We start from the raw sequence: 13239 nt of genomic DNA on the forward strand, positions 1-13239 counted from the left end.
AACTTCTGTAAAATAACAACAAAGTTGTAAACATAGTTGAACAAAAATATTAAATATGACAAATAAGAGTTGTTCACAAACTATAACAATAAATAAAAACCTCAGTAAAACAATAAAGTTGTCAACATATTTGAACTTAAATATTAAATCTGTCAAATAAAAGTGCAAGTGCATTAGTCCCCTGAGTTGTTTACACAAAATATAACAATATAAAACTGCAACAAAGTTGTAAAAATATTTTAAAAATATTAAGTATCAAAACTTTATGTGCAGCTGTACTATAGTTATTTGAAAAATACGATTTACAATTAATTTAAATATAAAAGAAACAGAAACTCAATTGAACTTGTAAATAATTGAACTGAATAACAGCAAATAACTGATGAATAACAGAACCATTTTAACTCCCAAATTTCCTGCCTTCCTGTTAGCTGTCACATGAATAAAAAGAAGAAAAGACATTCCTGCAGCTGTGTTATGTATTTGTCTGCATATCGTCCACCTTCCTTGCTCAGCAATTCTCAACTGGGTCTCATAGGTTTTTGGCCAAGACTACTAGTTTATCCACCATTGCAGGCTTGAGACAACAACATTGGCATGTAACAATGTTCCCACCTGTACTAAAAAGCCTCTGATGGGAAGCTCGTAGCAGGAATGCATAGATACCTGCGTTTTAAATGGTCCCACATGTTCGACGGATTACTTCTTGTTGAGGCAACCATGGCGAGGCACTGTCAACAGGGCTGTTTTTTGTTCCTTATATTCTTGTCGATAGCCAAAATACTTCCAAAACTCCTTTTGGAGACAGTCTTCCCTATTCAACGTGTTGCTTGCTTTCACTTTGAAAACGGCCCCTCCTCCCTCCGCTCTGCTGTTCGGCCCCTCCTCCCTCCACTCCGCTGTAGCAGGGGAGGGGGAGGAGCCGATGACTGCGAGTTGGAGGGAATGAGATGAGAGGCTGTGCGCTCTCCTTCGCGCTCCTTCCTCAAAACAAACGTTTGTGGATTTAAAAAAATGAAATGAAAAAACTATCGCACGTCCTTGCGATGGGACTATTGCGCATGCGCACATCGCGATGGCGATGTTTAAACGATATATCGTTCAGGCCTAATATATATATATATATATGTTTGAAAAAAAAAAAAAAAAAAACCTCAAAATTCTTTACGTTCTTTAGTCCTTTAATTTTTTTCGCTAAAACACCATCAAGTTAATGGACTTTCACGATGCACGCAAAATGACGTGCCGGGCCGTATCTGGCCCCCATGCCGCTAGTTTGACATCTGTGGTCTAAAGCAATATTCAGATCTATGACTTTTATTGACTGCAGATTCCTTCTACTTTTATTGTAAGAGCCTACGTGACACAATCTGCAACTTGCTAGCATCGGCCGCATGGGTACTAGTGGGCCTCATTAGCTTAGTGTGGAAAGCATGTCAACATCTTCGGAGTGTCTAAACAGCATTTACAAAAAGCCCCGGCGCGCCTCCTTTTTTCATTACCCAGGGGTGTGCGGGGAGTCATTAAGAATGTTCTTAACTCAAGCCGACGACTTCTTTTCCCCCCGGAGTCCGCGCATCTGACGAGCTATTAGCACTAATTCTACTGCTGCTTCATTTGGAAAGCTTTCATTTAGAGCACTCACCTCAGGCACAACATATACTGTAGTTTAACTTATTAGCTGCCGTTGACGGCAATAGACTTCCAATCCATTTGAAGTGGGAGGGGCTGGCAGCGAATGATTCACTGCCCGCCCCTCCCACTTCAAATGCATTGGACGTCTTGTGTCGTCAGTGGCAGCCAATATGTCAAAATATAAATGAGTCACACTCTAAGCGCGTAAAGTAAAGTTGGATTATGAATAAATAATGAATAATGAAAATGTAATTTTGTAGATGTATTGTTTTCCTAAGAAAAAAAGCCGATGTCTGCATATATTTAATGTAGATTCATTACAAAGACAATGTGCTTTCAATGAAGGACTACAGAGAATATTGATTTTTTTTTTTTTTTTTTTTTTTAAATAGAAAATGAATGAAAATATAAAAATGAAAAAGAAAATATTGACTTTTTCCTTTTTTTTTGTTGTTGTTTTTTTTGTTTAACGAATAAAGATTAAAATACTACGGAGCCTCTAGGGCAGGGGTCGGCAACCCAAAATGTTGAAAGAGCCATATTGGACCAAAAAAAAAAACAAAAACCATATGTCTAGAGCAGAGTTTGGGCTAGACTTTTTCGTTGTCTGTCATTTTGACTGACAGTGTCATAAAAATCCGGTCAAAATCTATTTTTACCCGTCACTTACATTTTTAAAATGATAATAATGACATATTCAATAGTATTTAGTTTTCATTCATTTTTAATTAATATTCTGTCCGAACAAGCTTAACAAGAGGCAAACAGACAACGGAGTGCACCAATCAGCGACGGGCAGACGTGCCGTTAGCAAACATACGAGGAGAATGAAGTTTATTTAACATGGCTAGCGCGAGACAGACTGTTGTCAATGACTCGTGTCGATGTGTTTTAGCTCATTTAAAACTGAATTTACCGCGGATTGGAACATATTCTCGGCTCTCCCGTTCGCCATCCGTGTTGTTGTAGAGACGACTTTCGGCGCGCAAGAGTGACGTTGCTCGTGAAGAACACGTCACGCAAATAAACATCTTATTTGTCGATTGATTTTTGTACCTACTCGAGAGGCTGTGTCCCAGACTTTTCTCTCAGTGTTTGAAAAATACAGGGAGAACAGTCTGGCCGTGCCAGGCAAACACTCAGTTGCCTTGACATTTTTCCGAGTAAGGCCAACGACGAGACAATAGCTAATTAATATGCTCACTCGCCACCCTGTGGTCTGAGGTGTGAATTGGAACCTGTCAAAATGACAGATGGACTTCAGTTTTTTCCGTCACTGTTTTAAAAAACCGGTCAACGACGGAAAATATTCGGTTAACGCGACCCCTGGTCTGGAGCCGAAAAAAATCAAAAGCCTTAAGTAAGTCTAACAATGAAGGCAACACATGCTGTATGTGTTCGCTTTATTAGCCTACTACCAAAATGACTAAGTTGGCTAAAAATACATAAGGAGCCTTCATTATATAATGTTTATTTCCCCTGCAGTGCATCCAACACACCACAAGGCTACTCTGTTGTATGACGCCACCTCAAATTTAACTCCATCACAATATTAATGAATTGTTTCATTGCTTTTATGAAATTATAGAAATTCAATTTTTTTAAAAATCAAATTTTTGATGTCATTTTTATTTTGAGATTTTGAAAAACAAAATGGAACGTGCATAATATGACCCTTATCTGGGAATGTCTTTGATTTTTTATTATTATTTTTTTTATTATTATTATCTCTGTTTTGTTTTTGAAGTCTGCAAATAGGTTTTCTGGTATGTTGATAAATGTCTCCTTCGTGTACTCACCATCTGTGAACTGTTTTCCACGCTTTATTATCTCCCGGGTTGCAGCAAAACATGCAGCAGTAGTGGAGTTTGGTGATGCAATCCACTTCTAAAATCTATTTTTAAGTTCTTCAGAAGTAATGGAATCACACTTTTTGTCTCACTCCCAACTGGGTACACGGCTGCCGGTTTGTTTACACTAGCCATCTGCCTGGCATCCTGCCCTGCTGATAGAAACGTGTGTCCCAGGCTATGACGCAAATCTTCATCAACAGAAATTTTGAAATTTAATATTTATTCTACACTTTTTTACAGCATTGGAAAACGTTAAGAATGTTTGTCATTTTTGTCCTCCTACAGAAACCATATCAAAACAAAAAATATATTTCCGTCAACCATCTTTTTCCATTTTCAAACATTTTTGAAAAGACTCTAGGGAGCCACTAGGGCAGCGCTAAAGAGCCGCTTGCAGCTCTCAAAACACGGGTTGCCGACAACCGCCCTAAAGGGACATCGACAGAAATAAAATAAATTTAAGCAATCTTGTTCACACCAGAAAAAGTCTTTTTCATTTCTCATACACACTGGATTTTTTCTCGTGCACGCCAGAAACTATCTGGTAAACATTAGCATTATAGAGCATTTAAGCTAGCGAACTTTTGCTATACAATTTAGCCAATTGTTGTATTGTTGCAATTGGCTAACTTCCATACCAAAAGTCTTCTAGCTTAAATGCTATATTATGCTAATGTTTACAATTGGTTAACTTGCATAGCATAGATCTGCTAGTTTATAAGCTATATAATGCTAATGATTACCAGATAATTTCTGGTGCTCACTAACAATCGCCTTTTTAAGTACTTATTTAACATACATACTTAAACAAGTACAAACCTAAAAATAAAAAATAATAGTTTGTTTCCTTTTTTGTTTAAAAATAATGAATATTCAAAAATGTATATATACATTGGAAAAAGATCTTCAGTTTTTGTTTGTTTTTTTTTTAAAGCGTTTTTGTAATTAAAAATCTATTTTTTTATCTATTCTCTAATTGAAAAGGGAAAAAAATAACATTTCTTTTGGTTTAAAAATTTAAGATAAAAATAAAATACAGATGAAAAATCATTGTTTTATTTGTTTTTCTATTAAATAAAAAATGAATAGATGCAATATTTGCTATTTAGAGGCCCAAAGAAGACCATTTGACAAATTTTGTGGTCAGCATTGTCTCAAAATCCTTAATCGACTATCAATATAGCTGTCCATTAATTTATTAATTGATAAGTTGTCAATTAATCATAGCAGCCATAGCTGTCAAACTTCATTTTCAAACAATGATGTCATGATCCAACAAAATAGCAAAAGCATGCAATTTGTCTCCATGTCCACAGCTTATGTTCACCGAGGGAAGCGGCTCTGACCATCCAAACGTGCGTGATGCCCCGAGACTGCCAGCTGAGCGAATGGAGTGACTGGTCGACCTGCTCCGAGGCCTGTTCCGACTCAGACTCGCCCGGTGGTCGACGACTGCGGCGCAGACGGGTGCTGCAAATCCCAACGGGCGAGGGCGCCGAGTGCCCCGTGCTAGAGGAACGGGAGCCCTGCGAGCTGCAGGGTGACGCCGTCGTCCCCTGTGCTGTGTAAGTGGACCAGATGCAAAAGCTACTGTAAAAAACTACCTTCATTTACACTACTAACTCACACTGACCTCATCCCCCCTCTTAACAGCTACACCTGGAGGACCACCGAGTGGTCCGACTGCCGGGTGGACTTGCTCTTAGGGCAGCAGGATCGGCGCCGTGCAAATCTGACCGGATTGTGCGGCGGCGGTCTCCAGACCCGAGAGGTCTACTGTGTCCAAGCCAACGCCGAGCTCCTCAAGTACGTCAACAACTTCCAGGAGAAAGACAAAGGTAAACGTCAACTACTTTACAGTAAGAACATAAGATAATCATTATCAAACTGTATCATTACCAAAGATCCTATTATTACAGAAAACAATATGATTCATAGCTTCATATTTTATCTGAACAGAAAACGATACATCCAACAGCCAATATTTGTTGCCAGAAAATGACATCAATTTTTGACAGATGGATTGACACTGCTAATACACATATAATACATTGATTAGAAAATGAATATTTGACTCTTAAGTGTCCATACCAATATGATTTAGGGGCTGTTTACATGGCGAATGTGACACGAAGACGCATTGACTGAGTAGTGGAATGGCCTCACGTTCATTTGGTCTCGGCAAAGACAGAAGGCAAAGACGCAAATCTCTGAATCCTGCCTCCAAAGTGGAACGATTCGATTCGGGGGGGTCACAGCGCATTCAAATGAATGGAAACCCCCTTTGCTTTGATGACATAAGCACTCGCACACGTCACATTGGGCGTGCGTAGCGGTGCTATTAAACATTAAAAATAACAAATGGCGGATCGTCGGTTTCTAATTTACTGTTTTTATAACATTTTTAATTTAAATATATTGAATGTTTCGATTTTTGTGCCTTTTGGAGCAAAAGAAAAATGTCATTGCTAAGAGAGGGCGGGTATTTTGTCTACCGGGCTGAGGAGCTTTTTGGGGTCAAAGTGCGACATTGGCTGTCGCCTTGTAAATCTGCACTGCCCCCTACGGCTTGGCATGAATACTACATCATTTTCATGCGGAATTGCGACATTGTTTGAATGGAGACGGAACCATAAAAATGCAAATTTGAAATATTTCGTATTCTCGGAGAGTCACCATGTAAACGGGTCCCTTATTCTCTGGCTGCCATTGACGGCGATAGGCGTCCAATCCATTTTGATTGGGGGAGTGGGGGGTGGCACAGATCCCTCATCAATGATACTAAACCGCGATTATTATATTGCTTTTTGAAGCTTTTGTACAATATGTTATAAAAATTGACAAAGTCATTTATAAGCCTTATATAACGTTGGGGGACACATTTTTACAATACAATTTTACAAAAATGCATTGTTACACTTTCATATCTGACCCTCATATACCAGTATTATTAGTTTCCTACCAGCATGTGATATCAGACATAAAAAAATTCATATTGTTGGCCCGATCACATCATTTTCAGATGATCAGAATCGGTTGAAAAATATCTAAACCATTACAGAAAACCCATTCATTTTAAGGCAACAAATGAATGCAGATTTATTTTTAAAGATCTTTTGTTGTTACTTCAATATTCAAATGTTCAGTATCTAAGAGAATTGTCATCATACAAGTGCAACAAAATTTACTTGCAGGTTCAGCCCGACCAAGAATATCACAATCTTACATATTACATGAAATACAGGCCACGTTTCTTGCCAGATCGCTATATAAAGCGCTTCCGAAAGTGTGGAGAGAAAAAAAAAAAGCAATATGGCGAGGGGGAAGGATGTCATTAAAAAGCTTTCACTCCCCTTCAGTATTTTCGTTTTTGTACGTTTACTTATTCAAGACCAAATATTCAGTTAATTTGTTTTCAACCTTATTCTGCTTTGCACACAGTGTTGTTTTCGTCAGCGATGGCAACGAAAATATTTTGTCAACGAACACTTTTTTTAATGACGATGACGAGACTACAATGAGCTAAAAATGTGTTTTGGGAACTAAAACGCAATGAGACGAATGCCAGTATTCGTCTGACGAGACGAGAACAAGACAAAAATAGTTTCCGTCACATGTTCACAACGTGTGACATTTTATGTGTAGTTAGCTTACACCCATAGACTTTATAATTATTGACTGGACACGGGGGCCGATTAATAAGGGGCCTGTATCGTTGGCGTGGCCGTCAAAGCTGACCGAGTGGAATCGCAGACAAAGAGCTTTTTTTCGTTGAAAATTCTTGTGAATAAATGCTTAAATTCCTGAATTCTTTTTAGAGATGGACGTAAAAGTCTCAACTCTTGGTTAAAAGCAAAAAAAAAAAAAAAAAAAAAACGGGCAGTTAGCACTTATTTTACATAAATATGTCGATGTACGATGCTAGTCTGTCAGTCAATGTGCCGGCCGCCATAAGTAAACAGAGATTTTCCAGTGAAAATTCTTGTGAATAAATTCTTAAATCCCTCAATTTTTAGTAGATATGGACGTAAAACGGTCTCAATTCTTGGCTAAAAGAAAAAAAAAAAACGTGCATTATTTTACCTAAATATTGCGAACTACGAGGCTCGTCAGTAAGGAAATTAGCGGCCGCAATATGAAAACAAAGAGCTTTTCCATTGAAAGTTCCTTTGAATAAATGCTTAAATCCCTAAATTCTTTATAGATATGGACATAAAACAGTCTCGATTCTTGGTTAAAAGCAACAACAAAAAAACCTGCATGTAGCATTTATTTCATATAAATATTGTGAAGTATAATGCCAATGCTGTAGCAGCTAATTTCTTCTTTTTTCACATTTCAAAATGTATGCATGGTACGGAAAATGAAATAATTACCTTTAATCCTCGAACAAATCACTCCTGAGACAATCCTGTATGTATGCGGTTCAGCTTTCGTACTTTTTCAACATACGTAAATCTGGCGTTGGATCGCTGCATGTGTCGCTGCGACCGACTGCGAATAACTGAAGCGGATTGTGGGATGGCCTCCTACTTGAAGGCGTGGTGCACTGAAGGTCGAATTTGGCCTGTCAATATCATTATGAAGTCTATGCTACACCGTAGAAGTGTATGGTTGCGTCACTGGTGACGTGACTTTCCCCCCCTTCCCGACTCACCAGTATATTGTCTCCATTCTCCATGCAGGCTTGCACACACGGTAAGATTTGTATTCATGGCCAGAGAGAATGTTGCTTTGGCCTTTAAAGGTCTGTGCTGAGTAATAATCACTAGGGCTGTCAAACGATTGAAATTTTTAATCGAGTTAATCACAGCTTAAAAATGAATTAATCGTAATTAATCGCAATTCAAACCATCTCTAAAATATGACATATTATTCTGTAAATTATAGTTGGAATGGAAAGATAAGACAAGACGGATATATACATTCAACATACTGTACATAAGTACTGTATTTGTTTATTATAACAATAAAGCCACAAGATGGCATTGACATTATTAACATTCTTTCTGTGAAAGGGATCCACGGATAGAAAGACTTGCAATTCTTAAAGAATAAATGTGCGTTTGTGTATTGTGACTAAATATTGCCATCTAGTGTATTTGCTGAGCTTTCAGTAAATGATACTGTAGTGACTTAACTGTTATGCCCAAATGCATGATGGGAAGTGTTGCAACCATGGCTGTGTGTGGTGGCTGCAAATGCTATCTTCTCTGCGTTGGGTATAATACAGGGTGTTAAAAAAAAAACTGTCATTATTCCCCACGTCACTTCCCACAATATTTATAGTTGTTGTGGGAGAGATGTTAAAGCTTTTGCCAATTTAAAGCACGAACTGAATGAATGCTTATATCCACTCACTTGACGCTGCCTCTTTGCTCTGTAAGAAGTAAAATGGCGCCATTGTAGGCTGTTTGCTGCAATGCGTGAGTGGGTCGTGCCGCACATGCGTTAATTGCATTAAATATTTTAACGTGATTAATTTTAAAAAATCAAACGTGATAAATTTGACAGCCCTAATAATCGCACACTAAATGTAACTCGTATCGTTAGCATAGCATTCGTGTTTGCATTAGCATTAGGCTAATGGTAAGGACGAGCATCCTCTTAAACTCTCGATTAACTTTTCGACTTACAGTTAATGGCGTCCAGGTGGGTACATTTAATTGAAAATAATGTACTGTTTTCCTGCTGAGTGTGTATTATCACCATGTTGGCGTTGACCTTGTAGATAAACGCTACAATATGAGCTCGTCTGTCAATGTTCATTTGAAATAGTTCAAAAACGTTATTCAGTGGCACGGGAAGTGGGGTGCTGAGGGTGCTGCAGCACCCCCCTGGTGTTGGTTTTTTATTTAAAAAAAAAAAAAAAAATTAATAAATAAAACACACAGAAACAATAGCGTATTTACATTTGGGGATTTAATATACAATATATGTTGATTTTTTTTTTTAATAACATTTTCACTACCTGACACCTCGCTTGCTACCAGGTAACGTTAGATAAGGTGCTATTGAAACGGAAATGTTAACTGTTAACAGAGGAGGCGATAAAATGACGGGAAAACGAAATAGTGATTTTTTGGGGGGGGGGGGGGGGGTAAAATTCAATTCGAAGCCGAAAATTACCGTATTGGCCAGAATATAAGACAGTGTTTTTTTTTGCATTGAAATAAGACTGAAAAAGTGGGGGTTGTCTTATATTCGCGGTTCAGACATTATACCTAAATACGACGCTAGATGGCGCCAGATATCATTGAAGCGAATCATCTGTCATGACAGATCTCAGCTACTCTCAAGTTTAACCAGTTTGCATTATTTTATTGCAATGTTTTTCCTTATTCAGATTTGTTTCAAGACTACAGTTATAGTTAGACTTCACTTTGATGGTTAATGCAGTTATTGCAATTTTGTTGTTTTATCACAATAGATTGGTTTATTTACATTTCAAAAACCAGAAGCCATTCATTTACGAATGTGATTGTACTTTAGTTTACATATTTAAATGTTCAGATATTAAGATTTGAATGAGGCAAAATAACATGCTTTTTCTCTCAAATATATTGTTATAATCATTTGTTTCGGATGTACTGTAATTATTTTCTGTATAAAAATTAATTTGGTGTTCAAAAAGTCTTTTTTTCCAAACTCGAGTCTTGAAAAAGAGGGGGTCGTCTTATAATCAGGGCTGTCTTATATTCTGGCCAATATGGTATGATGATTATAATAGTTAATGATAGTGCCCAGTGAGGAAAAGTTAGCTTTACATTTAGAAACGTAGAAAACCTCAAATAGCTTGCATTGTAGCCATATTATTGTTTGCTGTTGTTGAGCTGCCGCCGTGCAGAGCGCTGTTGGATATTCATGTGCAATTTATTTGAGTGCCGTGAAAAGTGGGTGTTAAACCTCGGCTTATTGGACCTTTTAGTTTTCAAATGTGTTTGCGTGTCATTGCGCCATGTAGCTGCGGGGATTTGCATTATAATACACGAGCGCTTTTATTTCCAATACAAAAACTCCAACACACACTGTAGGTGAAATAAAACGATGTCTTTGTAGTTTCCTACTTGTAGTACGTAAACTATCTAGCATGTGTGTGTACTACCATTGTGCACGCCTTGTATGGAGAAAAGGCACGACAAATTTGAACCAAAACGGTTGTTTTTGGATGGGAAAAACAAAATAAGATACTCAGCACCCCCTGCTGTGGGTGACTTCCAATGCCCCCGCCTCTATTTATTCATTTATTTTTGGAGTAAAATCTTTTAATTTTCCAGACATTTTTAGTAACGGTCGACTAACATTAGACGAAATTAGTCTTGAGTTTTTGTTAACAAAAACTATATGAAGACAAACATATTTTTGAGATGACTAAAATATGACTGGTAAGACTAATGAGTATTATTGTCCAAAAGACTCAGACGAAAATTAAATGGACAGCCAAAAACAAACCTGGTTGCGCAACTGAAACCCCCCTTCCCCCCAAAATACAGATTGTCCCCCAAAAATAGAGATTTGTGTTTTTTTTTTTACTTGGTTTAAACCTCGGTTGCACCTCTTCTCTACAGTTATCATGTTTGTTCAAATTTGTGTTTTTTATATCCTTAATACATTGTTGACATATCAGATCAGGACTAATGTTATATTATTAGCAGATCCTCCAAAATCACTCATATTTCATGTAAAAATATGGGATTCTAACATTCCTATTATATAGTCACTCAAAGCGTACATGGAAAAAATCAATAGTTGACACTTTCGTATTAATATTTCACTGCCAGAGAACACCAATCACCACAACATTGATATTTTAGAAAGCATCTAGTAGTGTTGTGCTGTATCCAAACTGGTTCATTCGGGGGGAAAAATTGATACTTTGCGATTACAGTTAAGCTGGAAACGTGTTGTTCTGTGGTGCTCGTGTGGCATTTAAACGAACACACAGACATAGACAGACCTTGATGAGTTGAGTGGTTATCTCTGAGGTGCAGAAGCTCTCTCTGGACCGGGGGTGTTCTCCAGCGGGCAGGGGGTCTCCTAATCCACCAACCAGGCAGCAAAGCCCACCATCTTCAAATCCCGTTTGACGCCAAAACACATCAGCATATGCAAAACTCACACTGAGCTCCTGCTGACCTCAGATCAGATCGTAGGCTGCTTGCATCCCCTCCTGTTGTATGTATGTGTGGCAGTTTAGTGAATTGTGTAGTTAAACTAGTTCATGTTCTTGCAGCAGATCAGACCCAAAGACAGCAGAAGCCTAGCATCCCCCCACTCCTCTCTGTCTCCTACCACATCACAGGTAGGTTCACTTCTCCTCTTTAGACTCCTGCTTTCACCCTTCTCTTCCGCAACCCCCCATTTTTTCCTCGGCCTCCTCCCTCGTCTCATTTGAGCACTCCAGGGAAGATCCTTTTCACCTTTGTGGACACCCCAATCCTAGTTCTGTACAGTACATCGTACATACACGACAGTATGTCGCCAAAACAAAATGAAACTTTTTTCCGACATTTTACCTGTCGTTATCGCCATAAATAGAGCTGTTCTTGCAATGCATTTTTTGGCCAGCGGATGGCATCCAATTTCCTACAAAAGAGTTTTGTGAACTTGTTTCATACTTAAAGACCAAATGTGAAGTAAGGTTGGCCAACCATGTTTTTGAATAATATCAATGGCTAAACAATTATAAGCATATTTTCGTTATTTTTTTTAACGCAACCCTTCCAGATTGTTTGTTTAACCCATAGCAACGCCCTTGACAACGAAAATGCTTTTCTTTGACAATCTTTGGAAATGACTTCCCACACAGAACTGCGAGGGAAGTCCACCATAGAACAGTATTGTTGCATTTAGGGTTGTTCCGATCATGTTTTTTTGCTCCCGATCCGATCCCGATCGTTTAGTTTGAGTATCTGCCGATCCCGATATTTCCCGATCCGATTGCTTTTTTTTTTTTTTGCTCCCGATTCAATTTCAATCATTCCCGATAATTTTTCCCGATCATATAGAAAAAATATGAATGAAACTCGGACGACTATATACATTCAACATACAGTACATAAGTACTGTATTTGTTTATTATGACATTAAATCCTCAAGATGGCATTTACATTATTAACATTCTTTCTGTGAGAGGGATCCACGGATAGAAAGACCTGTAATTGTTAAAGGATAAATGTGACTTAGTATATTGTGACTTAATATTGCCATCTGGTGTATTTGTTGAGCTTACAGTAAATGACACTGTAGCCATTTAACTGTTCTGCCCAAATGCATGATGGGAAGTGCAACCATGACTGTGCGTAGTGACGCCAATTGAGATATCTTCTCTGCGTTGAGAAATAACATATGGTGTTAAAAAAAGATCAACTACTACCTTTTTTCCCCCACATTGCTTCCCACGATATTTTTAATTGTTGAGAGGGGGATTTTAAGGCATTAGCCAATTAAATAAAGGCTCCAAAGACTGCCTAAATTCACTCTACTCATTTTACATTGCCTTTTAGCTCTATATATAGGTAAAACGGCGCCTTTATAGATTGAACGCGACAATGCGTGAGTTGGTCGTGCAGCGCATGCGTTAATTGCATTAAATATTTTAACGTTTAAAAAAAATTAATTACCGCCGATAACGCGATAAATTTGACAGTCCTACTTTAAGCCAAAACTAAAGACTCTGGATGAGCTTAAAACATTTTGTCTGTAACGTGAAATACAATTAGAAAACGATTTAATTATGAAATATATATAT

General features: G+C 37.9%; 1 protein-coding gene across 1 annotated transcript in view; it reads left to right on the forward strand.

Annotated features, from left to right (window-relative positions):
- The window catches only part of thsd7ab (thrombospondin, type I, domain containing 7Ab), a 303730-nt gene that overhangs the window by 139254 nt on the left and 151237 nt on the right, over positions 1 to 13239 (forward strand). Inside the window, exons 3-4 of the mRNA XM_057834514.1 lie at positions 4805 to 5053; positions 5142 to 5326. Coding sequence (XP_057690497.1) covers positions 4805 to 5053; positions 5142 to 5326 — 434 coding nt within the window. The remainder of the gene's footprint in view (positions 1 to 4804; positions 5054 to 5141; positions 5327 to 13239) is intronic.

This window comes from Corythoichthys intestinalis, chromosome 4 (genome assembly GCF_030265065.1).
Source record: "Corythoichthys intestinalis isolate RoL2023-P3 chromosome 4, ASM3026506v1, whole genome shotgun sequence".
Classification (NCBI taxonomy): Eukaryota; Metazoa; Chordata; class Actinopteri; order Syngnathiformes; family Syngnathidae; genus Corythoichthys; species Corythoichthys intestinalis.